This window comes from Phragmites australis, chromosome 15 (genome assembly GCF_958298935.1).
Source record: "Phragmites australis chromosome 15, lpPhrAust1.1, whole genome shotgun sequence".
Lineage (NCBI taxonomy): Eukaryota > Viridiplantae > Streptophyta > Magnoliopsida > Poales > Poaceae > Phragmites > Phragmites australis.
The window spans coordinates 29,893,069-29,914,041 of NC_084935.1; the positions used below are offsets into that span (position 1 = coordinate 29,893,069).

Genomic DNA, 20,973 nt, shown 5'->3' on the forward strand with positions numbered 1-20,973 from the left:
AACATTAGAAAGTCGAGAGAATTACAAATCCAAGAGACCTCGAGATCGTAGCAGGTGAGGTCGTCCTTTCGTTCGTTAATCTTGCATGCATCTGCTGCTGTCTATTCACTGAGTCCTAGTCAGTCATTTTCGTACAACAACCAAGTGGGGGTAGTACAATTATGGATGTGTAAGTTGCTTTGCAGCAATGCAAACACTTGACCTGCCTTAGCTTACATCACCTAGTGGATCGATCGAGTTGAGTATCTATCTAATCTACTACCTCCTGCAGTTGCAGTTGCAGTTGCAGCTGCAGCTCCGCTCCGCTCGTTATAAGATTTTAATTTCTCCACCACCCCGCATCATCAATCAATCGGCCCAACTCCATCCATCCAATATGGCGATGCCTCTCCTGGCGCTCCTCCTCATGGCGGCGCTCTCGTCGGCCCTGGCGGCGGACGACGGCACCACGCACCTCAACTTCTTCATGCACGACATCGTGGCCGGCAGCAACCCGACAGCGGTGCAGGTCATCAAGGGCCCGGCGGGCTCCGCCTCCACCTTCGGCATGTCCTTCGGCGACACCAGCGTCATCGACGACCCGCTCACCGAGACCTCCGCCGCCACCTCCGCCGCGGTAGGCCGCATGCAGGGCTTCTACATGCTCTCGTCCCAGTCGAGCCTCGTCCTCATGGTGTGCGCCAACCTGCTGCTCACCTCCGGGGACTACAACGGCAGCACCATCGCCGTCATGGGCCGCGACGACATCGCCGCCGACGTCAGGGAGCTCGCCGTCGTGGGCGGCACGGGTAAGTTCAGGATGGCGAACGGGTACGTGCTCTGGAAGACCACCAGCATGAGCGGGCCCGACGCCACCATCGAGCTCGACGTGTACGTGTCAACGTCGACCAATGGCACCACCATCGACGCCTCCGCGCCCGTCTCGCCCGTCGACGGCGGCGGCTCCTCCTCCGGGTCCGGGTCCAAGGCGAGCTCGGGCGCCGCGAAGAAGGTCTACGGCGGCGGGTGGATCAATGCGTGCGTCGTCGCCGTTGTCGTTGCGGTGGTTGGCTCCTACCGCGTTTGGTGAGCTGAGCTGATGATGATTGGTGGAGACGGGAAGATTCTGATGCTCATTGGACAGCAGTGCAGTGCGTGGAAAGTTTGGTGAGATGTCAGCGTAGTGGTGTTTGGTGGAGATGATGGCTGCTTCATTTCCCTTTTTTTTTCTTTTTCCCGAGGCTTTTGATATCTTTGCTTGTCATACAAACATCCATTGTTAATCACGACTGTCAGCTATGGTGCCTTTCTTACTGTATTCAATAATGATGGGGCTATCTAGTGCTTAACATCCTGCTAGTACTGTTCTTGCTCAAAAAGCATGCATGTTTTTAACAAACTTCTACATCCAAATTAAACTAGAGAAGAAGGGCGAACAGGTGTCTTTGTTTTTTTTTTAAAAGTCACCGCGATGCCAAATGAAGTCTATCTCATTCGTTTGTCGAAATAAGGAAATGGATGTTCCACGAGTGGTGGTTCATCAGCAATGGCATAATTAGGATTTAATTAGGTGGCAAATGCTGATGCAGAGGTGTCATGTTTCTTAGGATTTCTAGAAGGGGGCCAGGATCAAATCGACTGAAGATGCAAGCAGACAGGCACCTGCAAGTTGCACGAACTACTGTAGCACGTGGAGTAGTTGGAGAAAATTTCTGTGCTGAGCGGGACAGAGATCGAGACTCTCGGATATACATATGCTGTAAGAAATGCTCGACAAAAAGATCATGTCGTGCTCAGATGCTCACCAGATCGAATTCTTATCGATGTAATTGTTTACAAGCATTCAGATAGTCAGCAGTCATAGGCGTGTGCCGTGGTCTGTCGTGCCACCAAGCTCCTCTGCTCAATATGACTCCGGAAGACCCAGTGGCGGACCCAGAAATTTTTTAAGCCTAGGCGAGCCTAACTATTAATAACAAATTCATACAATCATTACGACACTAAAATTACATGTACGTTGATAATTTGTTGCCAAAAGTCTAATAATATATCTCCAAAAGTCTAATAATATATCTCCAAATGAGACACTATGCAAGCATATGGCTACGAGGTAACTGCATTTTCCGAGTCTTAATGTTTTGAAACCGTCGAAGAATAGTAGCTTCATCAAGTGATTTGAATAGTTCCCGCTCAATGTAGCAAACCATCAAGTTGCTGAACCAATCATCTGCGATCTTGTTGCGCAGTTTAGACTTGATAATCTTCATTGCCGAGAAGGATCTCTCAACGGTTGCCGTTGACACCGGCACTAACAATGCCAATTCAATGAACTTATAGACCAATAGAAAAACCAAATGCTTTTCAGTTTCAATCATCTTTGTGGCCAAACTTGCAATATTTGTACAAGAAGCAAAGGCAGCATGCCTCCTCACATGAAGAATGTAGGTTTGAAGCTGTTCCCTTACTATATCACGATCATGATCACAGAAATCCTCATCATAAATTTCAGCAAGCCGAGCAAGCTTGTTGACATCAAACTTGGAGAAAGAGTTCTTTGGATCAAGACACGAGAAGCATGTCAGTAACTCCGTAGTCGCTTCACCAAACCGATGATTCATTTCAGCACATATTTTATCAACAACAACATAGAAAATCTCGGTACGATAATAATGAAGATTGGTAATAGTAAATTCATCTCGCCTTGAACGACCCCTCACCGGTATCTCTTCAGACATATTTGGAATAGGAATACCCTTCATAGCACAAAATTGTCTCACCTCATCAAACAAGTCACCCCAGCCACTTTCTCTCAGGGTGCTCAGGCGAGCTTTTACATCATTAATAAGCTGTACATGCAATAAATAAAAAGAGTTGGATTAAAAGGAACAATGGGATAATGAGAAATGAAATAGTGGACCAAGTACTAACCTCAAGAGCATTAACAATGTTAAGATCCTTTCTCTGTAGGAGATGTGAGAGCTCATTTGTGATACCAAGCAACCTTAGCATAAACTTTAAAATGAAAACAAACTGAAAACACTCCATTTTCTCTATCAAACCAGCCACTTGACTTGGCACTCGTGCATCTTCATGAATCATACGAAGCACCTCTACCACTGAGTCCCACATTTGAGACAAACGTACCAACGTAATATGATGTGAACCCCATCTAGTATCCCCAGGTCTAGCAAGGATGATTTCTTGATTCAAGCCTCTTCCTGTAGATGCCTCACCATTTTCAAGCCTATATAAAATATTTTGATGATGGCTTTCAATCAGTGCGTCCCTCCTCTTGCAAGATGCACTTGTTGTGGTCACAATCAATGAGACATACTCGAAGAAATCATGAATAGAAGAGCAACAATTTGCGATGAAAACAACAACCAGTTGCAACTGATGGGCAAAGCAATGGACATAGAATGCATATGGGTTTTCATCTAGAATCTTTTTTTGTAGGCCATTAAATTCACCTCTCATATTTGAAGCTCCATCATATCCTTGCCCTCTTATCCTGGAAATAGATAACTTATGCCTATCGAGAACACCAAATAATGCTTTCTTCAATGCATCAGATGTAGTGTCGGTGACATGTACGAGAGCAAGAAATCGTTCGACAACATTCCCTTGAGAGTTCCCATACCTACAACGGTATAACAGGAAAACAAAACAAGAATAAAATAAAATAGAGTAACAATGGAGTAATGACAAAGGGCACAATGAACTGGCTACTAACCTTATAATTATTGCTATTTGCTCTTTTATTGATATATCGTGTGATTCATCAATAAGCACAGAGAATTGTCTATCACCAATCTCTCCCATAATCGCTTCAGTTATTTCTTCTGCACAACATCTTGCAAGATCCTTTTGAATTTTATGGGAAGTTATCTTGCAATTTAACCCACCACGGTCATAGGCAACTCTCACTTCTTCATTGTTATCTTTCAGAAAATCTATCAACTCCAGAAGATTACCTTTGTTCAAAGAGGTAGAAGACTCATCATGCCCATGAAAAGCCATGCCTTGCTTTAAGAGATATCTTGAACAACGTAGAGTAGAAGTTGGTACAATTCTTCCAAATGTTGACTAGCTTTAGAGAATACATTTGACACGCTTTGTCTCTGATTTTTAAAATCATCACATTTCTTAACACAATTGTTATGAGCGCTACCTACACCACCAACGTGATCAGGTAGTGATTTATATGCATGCTTCCAATCCCTCCACCCTGTCTTATTGAAAACATCATAACCAAAGTGTTCTGCCCTTCCTGACTGTTTAAAAAGGAAGCAATAAAAGCAAAATCCAGCATCTTTGGACTCACTATATTCTAACCAATCATATTTCTTATACCACGATGTCGAAAAGGCTCTTGAATCACCATGCCCATATTGTTTGCGAGGAAAAATCATATTAGTTGGTTGTGTCGGACCCTTCAGAATGTATGCTCTCCTTACTTGTTCTTGAATTTCAGGGGCATACTCATAGATTTGTTTCCTGAGAGCTGGGTCACATAGGATTTCATTCGGATCAAACTCAGTTATAGCATTACCCAAATTTGGTTGTGGATGCAGATGATCTAGTACTTCCCGTGACTCATCTACATTTGAGTCTCCTTGAGTTCCATGACTTCTACCAGGGTCATCACAATTCCTTGTATCAACCAAGAAACGCCTCATTCCTGATTCCTGAATCAATTTTGAAACTGTTCCAAGAAAGAACCATAGATAAGTATTGCAGGAATAAGCAAAAATCAAGTTAGAGTGCAGAACTGCAGATGTACGTTGGTGCTTGCCCTTTGCTCTGTCTGTTCGTCAGGTCTTCTTCCTGGAATCCTGGTTCAGGCCTTCAGGCTTCAGGGCGTTGGCGCCTTGCTTGTAATACCGAATTTTTTTAGGGGAAAAAAGAGAGAGATTTGACCAAAAATTTGACTTTTTGATCCGTTGCTTGTATGGACAATCGGAGACCGGGGTTGCGTTCATCTCGTCGAGACGAACCCATTTTGCTATTTATATGTCCGTTCCGGGCACTTTGTGACCCGTAGCAAGTCCAATAAATTTAGACCGTTCGTTGTTTTTAAAATAAAAAAAGAAGATAAGTGTCGGATGGATCGGCTCTCAACCCGATCCATCCAGACACTTCGAGCAGCTAGCATTCGTCGCCCTCTCTCTCTCTCTCTCTCTCTCTCTCTGTATCGTTGCTGTGCGCTGCGCCGCTGCTGCTGCTCGCCGACGCGTGCGCGTGTGCGTGCACTGCTAGCTGCTGCGCGCCGCCGCCGCGCCGCTGCTGCTGCTCGCCGACGCGCCTGCGAGCCGCTGCCGTCGCGCCGGGCCGCCGCCGTCGCGCCGTGCTTTGTGCTGGCTGCCGTGAGAGAAGAAAGAAGCAAGCCAGGAAGAGGGAAGCAAGAAAGAAAAAAAAAAGAAGAAGAAGCAAGGAAGGAGAAGACAGGAAGAAAGAAGGAAAGAAAAGAAAAGAAAAAAGGGGAAAATGGAGAAAAGTTGGAAATTTCATAATTTTGTCGGATTCGTCGTCAATCCTTCGAAGGTGATTCCTCAGTAATTTCTAGACGTTTGTGGTTTGATTAAATCAAATCAATCAATTTCTGTCGTATCATTTCATGTGATCAATAGTCTGATTCGTTTCGATAATCATTATTGATTCGAAGATACGACATCCGAGTCGAAGTATTCTTTTCGTTCATCGGAGCAAAGTCTAATTAGTGAGAATTTTTAGTTCGGCTCTGAATTGGAAATAGTGTATCATTTCATGTGATATAGTTTTCTGCTCGGTTTTTCGAAAATATAGGCGTACCGATGGCGTGGATGTTATTCTTTTTCGGTGGTGCGACCTCACGTCACGTCTAGTGCCTGGCTTCATCGTCGGTAAAGGCAAGTGAATGTATTGTATGACTACGCTTTAATCTATTATTGAGTTGCCTACATTCTTTAATTACAATGCATTCATCTGATCTGAATAACTGATTATGAGCTGGTTACTATGTTGTTTACTTTTTCAGAAGTTTACTCGATGATTGATTTATGAAGTACAGTAAGTACGATATGCCATTCTGCAGTTGTTCATTATTATTTTATGCAATGCTTTTTTAAGTCTCAAGCATTTTTCGGGAATTATGTTGGTTATGCTTGAAGCACGTCATACATATATATTTCATGCATTGGAAGTTTGTCGTCGTCTTCTGGCCGCGACCGTACCGGTACAGTACCGTATGTCACCCGAGGAGGGGTACGGTGCACACCCTTACGTTACCCGAGGAGGGGTAAGGGTGAGGAGAGCATATCATGTGTATGGTTATGTCTTCTTATGAAATTCAATGAATTACTCGCATCAAATCTTATTTCCTTTAGTTAGCTTGTATATAGATATATATGCGGTTCTGAAGGCTTATACCAACCGAATGTTAAAATGTTTAATGTTATCGTTGGACTTGCTTAGTCATAATTGTTTCTCCTAGTGTTGGCGGTCTGTTTCATTACTAGTTTCTATTTAGAATTGTTAGCACATTCAACTGTGGCTAAATAGCTTTTTGTTAAAGTACCTTTCACTTGCTGAGATTTTCGAATCTCACCCGTGCTTTCTTTCCAGGTTCCTTTTGAGGTGTCAATCGCTTGCGGGATGGGTAGCTACACGTCGCCTGCGCGTTCACCTTTTTTTTTTGGCTAAACTTGATGCCCTGTCAGATATTGTCTTTTGCCCTGTAATGTATATATAGTGAGTTTGATGGTGGTTCAGTGGTTTGGTCGAGGCTTGTATCTCGTTTGCTAGGATCTTATTTTTGCTAGTGTGATATTCTATATCTATTCTGTCTGGTTTGTTGTTGCCTGTTATACCTCCACTTTCAGGGGAGGTGCTGCTGAAATTTTTCCTCAGCTTTCGGCAGATTTTGTAGGTTGGCCTAAGTGACCTTCCGGGTTTGTTTTGGTCCCCGGGGTGTCACATTGCTGGCTTGCTGCCGCGAGCCTGCGACCACGCGATGCCACAGTAGGAGGCCGTGCCGGCTTTGAGCCTGCACACGCGGACTGCGGACACGCCCTCAATCGAGCTGGTGCCGGGCCGCCGCCGATCACCACTCGAGCTCCTCCGCTTCCGCGCAAGCCGCGCTCCTCCACCTCCGCGCAAGCCGCGAGTGGAATTGGGAACGTCACGTCTCTCGGTCGTGGGCTCGTAGCTGAAGTGTCTTCGGCTGATCGGCTCTATGTATTGGGCTGCAAGTTTGCGAGTTGGGCTGTCCATTCGTGACTTCGTCTGTACTGCGAATTTACTGGCCGTTGACCCGTGGCATTTAGTCTCCTGGCTGAGCCGTGCGGCTCGACTTCCACTCGCCAAGGAGCCCGGGCAGGCGCCCACGGTCGTCGGGCTGTGGGTCCGCCAATGGGAAGACCCAACACTGCTGCTCATTCTTACAAGTTTACTGAGCATTTGCCTCGGACGACCTCTACGTTAGATGACTGGAAATTAGGAAAAATTAAGTCGCTTTTGAACGGCTTCCATTGCTCAACGATTGGTGCTGCTGCCTAATCCTAGACCATTCTTTCCATCGCTGATCCAAGAGCTAGTAGTTTGTTTATGGTGATTCTTTTTATTTATTGAGATGAAGGAAACGAGTTAGATGAAAAAACTGCACCAAATTACCTCGCCAAAAAGAAGAATTAACTCCACCAAATCATAGTCCCAAACCATAAGAGCACCTACCACAAGCATTGCGGAGGTCGGCCACACTGCCATAGTGAGCAGCAGCTAAAAGTCGCCCATGGGGCATGAAAAATCGATTTTTCGTTCTCCTGTCGAGACTGAGCTTGGTCGTTGCTCCTGCCGCCATTGGAATGAAGGATGGGGAAGGAGCGGCTCCAGGGAGCATGAGGCAGGGAAAGGTGTCGTTGATGGGCCGTGCCACTAGTCGAGGTCGCCGGAGCAGGGTGGTCCGCAGCCCGATGGGATGGCCCCAACTCGCGCAAGATTGGGGAGGGTCACCGTCGGACCCGACCGCAACGAGCTCAGTGAATGGCCGTGTCAGATCCGGCAGCCAAGAGCTCAACACATGCGCCGCATGCCTCTCCCAACACCGGCGCCGGCGGGGTTGCTCGCCGTCGTCGCGAGATCTCGTTGGTGCGCCATGGGGTCCGCGGAGAAACCGAGCCATATCCTCTGGTTCTTCACCTTTTCGCCAGATCTGCTGGTGGTGGGTGCCACCCTTATTGGTAGGAACGGCAATGTGCTCCGTTTTCTGGTACCCTGAGGGAAACTTCTCTATTATCTATTAGATGATAAGGCATGAGAAAATTTGATGGACGCGAATTTATACGGATACGGACGGAAATATATATATATATGGGGTATGGGGTAGTATATAAATGTATAAATATATATTACGTAGGAGAACTAATAAATTACTTTTATATTTTCTATCTAACCTATTAATATATAGAAATAATTAATTATGATTTAATTTTACAACCTCAATGAGGATCCGATTTTTATAAAATTCTCAATAGAAATAAAAATAAGAAAAAACTTACCAACAGCTAAACGGGGATACGAGGGTAATCATTCTCGGTGGACATTGACTTGTTGCCATCCCTATTTATTGCCCGCATAAAACCTTACACACGGTGGTAATTGTAACACTTAGATTCAAGTAGAATTGCATAAGTGTAGTTTGATTATGGTTTCGAGCTATTCGGGTTAATCCCGAAACTTCCAGGTAAGGTCGAAAGTTTTGGATTGAATCTGGAGTTTTCGGATTCTGTTTAATCCGCTGTGAAGTTTTAATTTTCAGAAACATCTATTCACTCTCTCTTTAGGCAACATCTCGATCTTTCAGGTAGGTTGTTTGTGTTTCTCTCTAACCCATAAATAATTTACATGGTTTATTAGTTATAGATTTTTTCATATCATTTTTTCAAGTATTTATTTATGTGACATGAGTCCAATCTATATAATAAATTCTTCATTATTATCAATGACCAAGTGTATGTCTCTCACAAGTATTTGACACTTCTATGCACACATTTAGGGGGGACATATCATATGTGTTGTGATTTGAGACTAATATGTGTTGTAAATCGTATCTTTCGTAGTCTCATGGAATAATCTACAAGGTTTCAATTGGTATCATTATCAAATCATTTATACATTTAAGCTGCCTTCATGCATAATATGACTTAAACTTCTCAACTTGATATATTGTTTAGTCTACAAGTATTGTCTTATATCTACAAGTGGTTCATTATAAGTAGGTCTAATCATATGCACACACATAGGAGAGTTTAGACCATATTATATGAGTTTCATGAATTGCGATCTATATCCATTCCTACAAGTGGTATCATCTTATTAGATCATGATTTATGAAACTCTCTCCCATTTGCTCTAATATTTTTCCTTAGAATCAACAGGAGTTTGTAGCATTTTTGAGATTGTTAATAAAATGGGAGAATTTTAGCGACCAAAGCAAGATAGCATGCCTAGGGAAAGAACAAGAAAAAAAAGCAAAATACCTAGGGGTGCCAAGGTTGACAAAAGGGGAGAAGAAGATGCAAGAAACACGCAAGGAACACGCAAGGATTTGAAGACATCCACAAGTGGTATCAAGGTTACAAGTAGTATCAAGAGTGCGCAAAGTAAATAGCTCTTGCATTGGTCGATCAAAGGAGATAGTGGCAATAGGGGGAGAATTGTCTCTATAGCGACCACAATAAAAGGGAGACAAAATAGAGGTAAGAACAAGGTATGATAAAGATGTGATCTTTTCTTTACAATTGCTATAATTATTTGTTATTACCATGCATCCAAGTAAATAGGTAAGGTCTTGTGCCATTTACATTTGGTTTTCAATTGTTATGTTTTAGTATTTGCTTCTTGCTTTAGTTGTGTTATCATCAATCAACAAAAACAGAAAGATTGTAGCGAGCATGGGCATCTGAGGGCATATATGTGATTTTGGTGATTAAAGATAATATAGTCAATGAGACTAATATATTTTTCAAGTATATATTTTAGTAGGTTTCATGGATATAACAAAAGAAAAGTTACCGAAGTTAGGACAAAGAGTTGAATGAATTGAACTTGTTCCATGAATTTTGATGTGATCAAATGAGATGGATTTATATACAATCATGTAGAGCTCTTCTCAAGCTTTTCATGGAGTCTAAGAACATCAAAATCAGAGCTCAGAGCTAAAAGTTATACGCAAAATACATATTATTGATCTGCTAAAATTATACCCGACAGATAATCCGGTGCTCACAGATAAAAAGCTCCAGTGTTCGCAAAAAATTCTCCGGTGTTATAAAAAAATACTCCGATGTTCCAAAATTTTTTTGCAGTGGAGTCAAATACACGTCGGATGTTCATGTGTTCACAAAATGAACACACCAGACTATTTTCCAGAGGGGCTACAAAATGGCTCGGTTGGCACCGTATGTATGCCAAATGTTTCAGTGTTCACAAAAATGAACTCAGAGGACCATCCGGTATTAAAAAATGAAAGTGGAGTTCCAACGGCTAGTTTTTAGATATTACACACCAGATAGTTCGATTCTTGTAATATTGCACACGGTAGATCATCCGGTGAGTACATTAAAATGTGACTGTAGTTCATGGGGTTGAGGCTATGTATACCCCACTTAGTCATTTGAGTGTGCTGAAGTCCAGAGAAGTTCATAGACACTTGAGAAGATATTCAAGCCACCAAAATATTTAAAGTGATCATCTAAGTTAATTAAGTACATGATTAGAAATTAATTAGTGCTAATAGGCCTAGAGAGAGTTGTTGCTAGGTGTTACTACCTAGAGAGATCAAGGAGTGATCCTAACTTATACTAAGTGGTACGCCAGCACATTGGCATATTGGAGTCTTGCTGACTCGTCAGCACCTTGAAACTTGGTGGCTCAAGTTTGTTGACCCTCTAATTTGGTATAGAGCGGCAGCAAGACTCTTTGTACGGGGACGTGGAGATCTTGTCTTGGTGGCTCAAGCTCCGAAGTGAAGAAAAAGGTAAGTGATCAGAAGAGAGGCTTATGGTAAGATCTTGTTTTGGTAGTTTGACGGCTCAACCTACTTGAGGCATAGGTGGCTCAATGGTCGTGATCGGATGTTGTCTAGGAGTTATAGTCTAGGTGGCTACTTCAACGTGAATTAGGGGTGGCGTTTATACCATTGATACTATAGGATAAAAATCTCTTGTGTCGAGTTAGTTATCTCTATCTTATTTACATTTTCACATTTACTTCTTAAAATCTATTCTTACAAGTTTATAATTATAAAATAGGTTGCTAGGATTAGCTATAGATTGTAAATCTTTTGAATGGTAGAGTAGATATATTAGATAAACTTAAAACATATTTAGATAGAAATTTGTATAGATTTATCTTATAAATTTTTTAGAGCTAAATAATTTTAAATATTCTAATTCACCCCTTTATAATATCACCTATCATTTCATCATCGCCGGTCCGATCATCATCCTAGCCTCCTTCTGACTCCTAGAGTCACGGGTGACCCGGACTCTAACCCCTAAACCTGTCGGCATTCATACGGATGCTGAAATCAAGCGCGCAATTTGAAGCGCTGAAGATTAGGAAGCGTGCAAAAGAAAACTCGATAAATTCAAATGAACGCCGTTCATTTCATTTCATTTCATATGAATAGAGGCGTTGACAGCCAACATTTCATTACCGATGATACGACTGAGCAAGTAGCTAGTAAGTAGCTAGGAATCACTCGGAACTGACAAACGCATGACCCCCACGAGCAGGAGCAGCGTCGCTCGGCACCGGCACGGACGCGTGCACGTCCAGCTCCAGCACGGCGTGCAGCACCGACTCCACCTTGGCCATGCTCCACAGCACGTGCCCGGCGGCCCGGCGTAGCCTTCCCGTCCCGCCGACCACCGCGAGCTCCCTGACCGCCTCGGAGGTGTCGTCGTGGCCGGCCACGATGAGCGTGCTCCCGTTATATGGCCCTGCGGTGAGCAGCAACGTCACGCTGACCACGAACACCGGGTCGCGCATGGAGCCCACCATGTAGGTGCCCTGTGCCCGGCCTACGGCCTTGGAGTCGACGGCGAGGCCCTCCGTGAGGAGGTCGTCGACCGCCACCGTGTCGCCGAAGTAGTTGCCCGGGTGCATGGACGGGTTCTCCGGGCCAGCGCCCTTCACAAGCAGCACCGCCGTCTGCCCCGGCCCGCCCACGATGTCGTGCATGTACAGGCGCAGCCGCACCGGGCGCCGGCGCGCCGAGGCCGCAGCGAAGGTCAGAGCGACGGCGGCGGCGAGGAGCAGGAACAGGAGGCGCTTATTTGCAGCCGAGCCGGCCATTTTATTGACTGGTTGTATGTACTGTTGTCTGTCTGTGGAACAAATTTGAGGAAGCAGAGGAGGAGATTAGGCTAGCTACTGATGAGTTATAGGTTTATAGCTGAGATGTGTCAATCAACTAGTGCAAGGACGGATCAGCTGTAACTTTCAGGCTCATTGCACAGGACAGAAAAGTTGATTTGTCGCTGTCATGAAAATAAACAAAACACGTCCTAACTGTGTGGTCTCAGTTTTTAGTTTTTTACCTAACTGTGTTTGTTTACTTAATACCCCGGCACCATAAACCCGGAGCGCTACTGCTGGCTGCTGGCTAAAGGAGTGCGGAAGTGATTTTGAGGTGTTGTACCAGCTAGGTACTGCTCCACTCAGATGTTTTTATTTTTTGCAAAGGAATATAAAATCGGCAACTTTTTCTTGAGATAATTCCCATTCCAAACAGCATAGCAAAGAAGAACCTGGAGTGCCAGAGGCAATTCCTAAAATGGTCACAATATTTTATAAGGTCCCTCCACCGAAAAGATCCTCTAGCCAGTACAATGTGAGGGATAAGATCCTCATTGTAATATGACTTCCAAATCAAATGCAGCCAGGGGGTGTCCATCTTGTTGTACAAATTGTGCAGATGCTTTACTATTAGTGCCTTATTCTGAATTTGCAGAGACTTTCATTTGGTATGAACATCAGATCCTCACCAGAGGCGATGCCTTCTAGCTCTGTCAATGATATCTATGACCTTTTTGGAATCTGTAGGGTGCACCTTGTGTATGTGGTGAGGGAGGAGAGGATTGAATTGACCAAGGTTAACCTTCCAGCCATCCCCAGAAGGGAGAAATTGTAATTCTTCTTTTAAGTTTATTCATCAATAGGGTGTGATCTTCTCTTGGTCTAGTTGCTCCCAGCGGTAATCTGAAGTAGGTGAATGGCAAAGAACCAACTGCACATCCAAAAACACTCGCTAGTTGTGTGATCTTGTCAGAGGAGACACTGATAGGCACCATATGAAAGTTGACTTTGAGTCCTGTGTATTAGGTAAAGCTCTGCAATAAACCTTTGAGATAGAAAATTTCTCTCCGAGATGTTTTCATGATTAAAATAGCATCATCAGCATATTGAACAATGAGAAAATCAGTCAAATGAGGATGATTCAACGGTGGACTGAAAAGTCCTCTGTCTTTGGCTTTGCTCACAATGTGTTGAAGTAGATCGGCTGCAATTACAAATAACAAGATCTGCCTCCACGTTTACATTGGAAAGATTTCGCTGGTACTCCATTCAGTAGAACAGAAGATGTTCCACATTCCAAAATAGAAGCAATGCATCCAATCCTTTTTTCAGGCTACAATCCATCTAATTTGGTTCATCATTATCGGTCACTTTGCATGCATCAGCTACAATTTGCAGGCTCTTAATTCTACCTGATTGTTCATCATTGTTGGCAAGCTGATGCTAAAGCTAGCTCTATATGACTGGCTGCATGCGGTCCCAATTCAATGCAGTTAGCTTCATTGTACAGTGTACTACTTACTACCTAGCTACGTATATAAGTAATGATGCTCTTGAAACGAACGAAATCATAAAAACGAATAATATAAGCAACCAACTAATATTCGCTAATCATGGTACTTGTAAGTAGTCTGTCAGTCTCGATCTCGATCTCTCCATCACACAGTACGTACGTAGGAGGTCAGCAGTCATTCGTAACAACAGAAAAAAAAATCCAAAAATAGACAACAAACATCACTATATTTTCTAAAATAGATAATATATCAACGTATTTGCAAATCTAGCACATGTATTCGGCACCTCAAATACAGAAAAATCGATTTCGATACCTGAGGCATCGAGAAACGATAGGCCCGGTCTATATTCGGCACCTTAGATACTGTTCCCTATATTCGACACCTCAGTTACCAAAAACTCCCTGCATTCGGTATCTAGAGTGCTAAATACGATGCACAGTGTTATATTTAGCAACTCAGGTGCCTAATACAGGCCGATGTGATGATGTCGTCCCTTCACGTCGCGTCATGTCGCCGCTTTCGATGCGTTGTCCGTTTTCGCTTTTGTCAGTTTTGACAGCACCCCACACGATATTGTCCCCATGTGCTTACATGTCTAAGCCCCCGCGCTGCCATGTTTCGCTATAAGAAGACGCAGGCTGGTAAGGAGATGCAGCATTGTGAGAAGAGAGGAGACAGGTAGCACAAACAAAGCAGGAGAGGAGAAGCAGTAGCGCGAGGAGAGTAGCAGTACGAGGAGAGGAGTAGTTGTAGCTCAAGGCGAGGAGGAGCAGCAGCGCAAGTTACAATAAGTACTTAAATTATGTATTTAATTAATACTTATAGTAATAATAGTAAGTAGAGTAAGTAGATTACTTAATCCGTTCAATTACATTTGTATAATTATTTTCTTAGTTTGATTATATGAATTTGATTATTTACTTAGTTATTGTAATAGTAATTAGTGTGAATTTATATAATAGTAATTAGCATGAATTTGTTTAATAGTAATTATTTGTCTAGTCAGAGCAAGTAGATTGTATAATAGTAATTAGTGTGAATTTGATTATATTATTTTATTAGTTTAATAACATGATGGTCTAGTTGTGGCACTTTGTGCTAGTGGTGGTGTATGGTGATGGTCTAGTGTATGCATGATCTTTATAGGTGTAAGTAGAGTATCGGTGACATGAGAGAAAAGAGAGAAAAAGAAAGAAAAAAGAAATGAAAAATAAAAAAAAATAAATTTCAGAAAGATTAAAAAACTTACGTTGGACAGAAAGATTCAATTAAAACCACAATGCACCGAAAATTATCAAATTAAAATTTTTAATTGATAGTGGTGTGTGCCTATTTAATTAGTATTTTAATTCAATCTATTAAAATAATGGTGTGCACCAAACAGCTGTATGGCCAGAGAAGTGGTTAGGGGTGGATGTGATGAAAATGATGGATGGATAGTGGTGTAAGCATGTTTAATTATTTCATTTGAATTCAAAATTGATGATTTAATTAGCATTGTTAATTACTTAAATATTTATCATTTTTAAGTATTGTACTATTTAATTTGCATTGTTAATATATTTATTATTTATTGAGAGGTGTAATTAGTTGTGTATCATACATACATCTAAGTCGTTATTTTATTAGATGTGTCTTTATTTAGCAGATACAATATGACTTTATATATTTATTATGAAGAACGTCCTGAGGTTTTGCACAAGAAACTCGTAACAATTCAGAACTATCAACACATAGAGAGTTTGATTGAGGTACCTAATGACCTAGATGGCCTAAAATCACATGTTATGAGCCTTTTACGTGTGAACCAGCAATCTCATACTGTTGTCTTAAGGGTGTCTGGCCACGGCTTGTTCCAAATAGCTCAGTCGTTGTCCATACGTTGTTTGAGATGAGAATAAACAACGTATGTGATTTGTACTCACTCACGCAAGGTATTAGAGGAGAACTTTTTATAGGGTATACGTAAACATAGTGTCACGGCTAGAAGGATCAGGCTAGCAGGTGATGTATGAAGAGGATAGAGGGCATGTCAGGGAGGGCAGTTCTGGTAGAGAGGGAGCTAGAGTGGACTCTTTAGAGGTAGATGTAGGATGCATGGATGATGATGGTATTGGTATCACATATGATGTTTTTTTTATTTAACCATGAAGCTTGTTATTCACCTATTTATTGAACCATGATGCTTGTAATATATTTTAATTTGTTATTCACATACTTATTGAACCATGAAGCATGTAATATATTCTAATTTGTTATTCATCCACTTATTGAACCATGCAGCTTGAAATCATTATCATAGTTTATGGTGGTCTTTATGAGCTTTTTCAGCAACGGTATGACGAAAATCATAGGGGACAGATGATTTTCACAGGGCAGTAGGTACCACGATTATATGTGCTTTTTAATTGTTATGATAATTTTCTACTAAATCAGTACATATATTGGATACCTTTTGCAGTTGCTTCCGTTGTAAGCCCGGAGTGTCCACATAATTAAGGAGTTAGATCCTCGATTCCATGAGTCACTCGCATAGGCAGAACTACTACCTTTCACTCTAATGATGGCCGAAGCTCTCATGGCGGATGGTGGTAGGACACTTCTACTGTCAATTGAGGAGCCACTGCTGATAGGTCTCGTCGACTGGTGGCGTCCTAAAACGTACATGTTCCACTTTTCTTTTGGCGAGATGGCCGTAACATTGAGGAACGTGGTCATGTTGACCGGGTTGCCACTCAGGAGTGCCCTGTTAGTAGTTTCGCAAACAGCAAAAGAGCAGTGAAAGGGTTATATCGAGGACACGCAATTATTTGTTATGTAATGCACTTCAATTATTGTAGTGCTATTCAAGCTTTATTGACCATCTGTATCTTATAGGTTTGGTGTGCAATATGAGAAGAAGGATGTTGGCATTTCCATGTATTGGATTCATAGGCTTCCACAGTTCCATCCATGCCCGTCGGATATGGACGAGGCTACAGTTATAAATCACTATAAGGTGTACTTGCACGTCCTGCTGGGAGGCATCATGTACTACAACACGGTAGACGATTATGTCATCCCCCATATTATATAGTTAGCGAGTCAGCTCGTGTCACATCCTTATGAGCCGATATCTTACATTTAGGGATCTACTATGCTAGTTACCACCTACAGAGGATTATGTGATGCAACTCAGCGATCAAATAAGAAGGGATTTGTTATAGGCTGCCTACACCTCTTACAGCTATGGAGCTGAGAGTACCTCTCGGTTTGTCAGCCTTGGGTGCTCAAGAACTACTATTCCATCTTCAATGGCATTGCAGATGATATGAGATCCACGATGGGGTATTGGTGAATACATGTCAGGCTAAGATGGAGTCAGCCTGAAGACCATGGTAGCTGCTCCTGGGTGATTAGTGATTTGGAAGTCCTTAGCGCCGATCTCGTGGAGTGGGATCCATGGCGTATGGCACGAGTAACCGAAATTACGACTAGACATATTATTGGCGTGACTCAGACTTATTGATTAACATATGCTTCTTATTGTATATGAACAATGTGAAAGTATATTCTCCTAAGCGTGTACAAAGACAGTTCGGATACCGACAGGTGATGCCAGTACCTCTCCCATGAGACGTCTCTCGGGCGCACGAGTAAGTGTGTTTTTATAGTTAACATTAGTACCTTAGGTGATCAATGTTAATAAATTATAATCACTTATATCACGTACAGGATGAGCGCACAGAGGGTTAGAGGCATGCGGGACTGGGCATCCATGAATGTCGAGTACCTACAGAGGTGGACGAAGTCAGCCATAGTGGATGTCATCATTCCTGCTGGACAATACGATGACGCTACATAATGGGAGTATCTTTTGTGATACCGTCTACGCACGTATGCCACCTTACTCAGCAAACTTGTAGAGCCGACCCCCAGACCCTTCCCGAGGATCGTGCCCGCCTTCTTCATGTTGTGGTAAGTGATGTCGTACTTATAATGATTTTTATTAGTTAAACATTTATATTACTGACTAGCCCTTATCTTATACAGATCAAAGAGACGTACGAGATGCATACGAAAGCGGAGCAAGCTTGTGGGAAAGCAAGTGGGTCATCAATACCGAGGGATCGAAACCCTCTTCGGGACTACATGAGAACGAGGGTTCCGCTTCTTGTCCACTATACGTGATCTAGGTGATTGTGCCCCATGCTGGAGGGGGTATGACCTACCAACCATGGACCCATCTCATGCCTCCCACAGCAGGCACCCGTCCAGTGCCTGTGACGAACCCGTTCGGGCAAAGTCGCGAAAGGCACCTTCAGCTTCGGAGCATCGTGAGGTGTGAACGCAGGCTCCTGCGCCCGAGCAGTATACACTAGGTTCACATGCTCCGTAGTGGACGCGGTCTCCACAGACTACGCTGACACCTCCGCCTATAACATTGACTCGTCACAAGGACGTTGTTGACTGCACGCAGCAGACACGTGACTGGAGTGGCACGCATGATTTTGACTAGGTTGTTGCAACTCCTCAGCGCACAGTACCCCTAATACCCTGATGCACTTGGGGGTCCCGTTGAAGCACTTTCTAGGGGTGTTCACACTGCCGCATGAGGATCCTTCTTCATGGTACTTGTAGGGCAGAGTCAGCGGGGCGGGATACACGTTTGGTGGAGTCCCATAGGGTAGGACGATGATAATGACGAGCAAGGGAACACGTGGTAGGGGCCAACGAAGGCTGCTGGGATGAGGGCCACACATCCACTAGACGCGTACACTCCTGAGGATTGCATGCTGCGAAGTCGTCGTTGAGTATCCAGTGCAATTGTTTGGTGCAATTGTACTTGTTAATAACACATGTAATATTGATTTTATTGTCGTAGTTATTCCTATTATGTAATATTCACTGTATTATTAATTTAATTATTTTTAATTTAAGTAATGGTTGTCAAATAATTTTGGCATATAACTTTATTTGTTAGTTATTTATTAAGCTTTGTTACATGTTAATTATGATATTTAATACTTATTTAATGTTTCTTAAATAATCAGGTATTCGTGCTTTAGTGCAGCGTCATAACATTGCAGTGAAGGATCAGTAAATCTATGACGGGATCTTCGAGTACAGGCTTTCCACAAACACCTACAATAATCTATATAGCACTCAATACCTCCTTGCAGGTTGTACGTGAAGGAAATGATGATCCCTTTAAGGAGAACAACCTAATCCAAGCCGTGGCCAAATTGCATTCAAGACCCTTCTGTTCTGCGTTAACCACTCCGCTCTAACATGTAACCACCGAGTATCTTAGGGCCATCTTGCATGAGCAGCGTCAAACGTATCTCAAGGTGTGCGAACTAGCCGAACATCCTTCTGTTCTAGATTTCTCTAGAAGGCAAATAACGATAGTGATGTTGTTCAATCAGTATGCATCCCATATTCAGGTTTGTAATTTTCTACGTACTCACCCTACTTATCTTTTTTCCATTGATTCAAATGCTACTCTTTTGCGTTAGGCGTTCCTAGAAGACGTACAGTTGAGCAACAAAGGCATTACAAACTTCTTGGTGATGTATATGCTCTTTGGTTGGGGTGTCATGCCTGGTTCACATAGAAGACGATAACGGTTAGAGAATCTAAGGTGTACGATGAGGATGATGATTTCATATCCCTAATGCCTCAATGTTCTAGTAGCAATACAGGTGAATAGTCAATGATCACTGCAGGAAGATGTTCATGCACCACATCGAGATGGCGTACAACCGACAAGGAAATAGGACATGCTACTATTGTGATAGCTCAAGATGACAACGATTTCATACTACAACGACCCCTCCCTCTAAGACCTCCATCTCTGAAGGATATTGATGACCCTGAAAATGGTAGTGAATTTGCTGGTATCCATCCTTATAACTTCCTATTACCACCTCAGAGACGACAATCATCTTACCATAATAACATTGACTGGCACAACTAGCATTCTTCCGCTAATTTGCGTCATCACTTTCCTTCGCCATCTTGAGATGAACTAGGTATTCAACATATATACACTATGAACTATGCAAATGCCAGGTATGACTATTTATTTTATTTACCTTTCCATTTCATTAGTTTAGTTTGATGGGTATATGATTAGTGTCTTACATGAACATATTATGTTATGAACTATTTATGAACTTCTGTCTAATCAATATGATGGTAAGTTTATTATATTAACGTACTATCTAAACACAATTCTTTCCAACATATAAGAAGTATTTGTGAACTCAGGCTTTAGACACACCAATGCTTATACTAGTGTCCTCTTATGACTAATGTTGTAGCACGAACACCTTGGAGACTATCATAGACTGAGGTTGTATCACCAACACCTCGTGGACTAACATTAATTGCAGCTCTAGCATCAACCATATGATTGTACGAACCGTTCAACCTCATATTGTGCTTGCTTTAGGATGAATGCTTAAAGCAGGCTTTGACTTTAGATTAAGATGAAATTGATAGATGTTACTTCTACACCCACTCAAAATCAACAGCTTTCATAGAGAATACTTTCATAGGATTATATGCCTCTATGTAGAGGAAACAATAACGCATTGTTAAACTTTTGTAGAATAAAGTGGCCACACCAAGCAACAGTTTTCACAGGGAATCTCTGCCAAACATCAATGCCACAACTTTTTTTTGCTTTGAAAGGGAATCCTATGCTCGAACCCCCAGCCAAGCTCATGCATCAATCCATGCACCAGCCCCCAGTCACCATAAATAACCCCACCCCCATCCATGGATAGACCACTCATTGCTCAGCTCTCTCAATTGTAATATCTTCCTTAGCTCCATCAAGCCTGCCTAAGAAATATTAGGGGATTTTTATCCCCCAGGAGGTCGAACCGCCGATGTGCTTCTGTAGCGACCCTTGTAAGCTTCGCAAGTTGCAGGACATCTCCTACACATATGACCTACGCTTCTTTATATGTGCCAACTACTAGTACGATAAGCTTCGATATAGACCATACGTGTATCCACCGGTATAGCAACGTATATCACTAATGTGGCACTTTTCGTACAATTTCATGCATTGTCTTACTAATATCCCCTCTTGTTTTATGTGTCCAGTCCCCTTCACCTCTATGTGACTTCATGGAATGGATGGATA

At 42.6% G+C, this 20,973-nt stretch overlaps 2 protein-coding genes, 1 long non-coding RNA gene and 1 pseudogene across 3 annotated transcripts; 2 read left to right on the forward strand and 2 right to left on the reverse strand.

Annotated features, from left to right (window-relative positions):
- Positions 1 to 182: 182 nt before the first annotated feature.
- Positions 183 to 1,328, forward strand: LOC133893637 (dirigent protein 1-like). The gene has a single exon (XM_062334718.1). It carries the CDS (start codon positions 377 to 379, stop codon positions 1,067 to 1,069), a length of 693 nt encoding a protein of 230 aa, XP_062190702.1. The 5' UTR covers positions 183 to 376; the 3' UTR covers positions 1,070 to 1,328.
- Positions 1,329 to 2,045: 717 nt separating this feature from the next.
- Positions 2,046 to 4,662, reverse strand: LOC133893515 (uncharacterized; annotated as a pseudogene).
- A 497-nt stretch (positions 4,663 to 5,159) lies between these two features.
- Positions 5,160 to 6,453, forward strand: LOC133893084 (uncharacterized). The gene is made up of 2 exons (XR_009904441.1): positions 5,160 to 5,523; positions 5,785 to 6,453. It is a non-coding gene; the product is annotated as an uncharacterized LOC133893084 (long non-coding RNA).
- A 5,147-nt stretch (positions 6,454 to 11,600) lies between these two features.
- Positions 11,601 to 12,412, reverse strand: LOC133892802 (dirigent protein 1-like). Its single transcript, XM_062333755.1, has one exon. The coding sequence runs from the start codon at positions 12,313 to 12,315 to the stop codon at positions 11,716 to 11,718; it is 600 nt and encodes a 199-aa protein (XP_062189739.1). The 5' UTR covers positions 12,316 to 12,412; the 3' UTR covers positions 11,601 to 11,715.
- Positions 12,413 to 20,973: the final 8,561 nt, after the last annotated feature.

What these genes read in the sequence shown, in the direction of transcription:
- LOC133893637 (XM_062334718.1), top strand. Translation starts at nt 377, where the DNA reads ATGGCGATGCCTCTCCTGGCGCTCCTCCTCATGGCGGCGCTCTCGTCG.
- LOC133892802 (XM_062333755.1), bottom strand. Translation starts at nt 12,315, where the DNA reads ATGGCCGGCTCGGCTGCAAATAAGCGCCTCCTGTTCCTGCTCCTCGCC.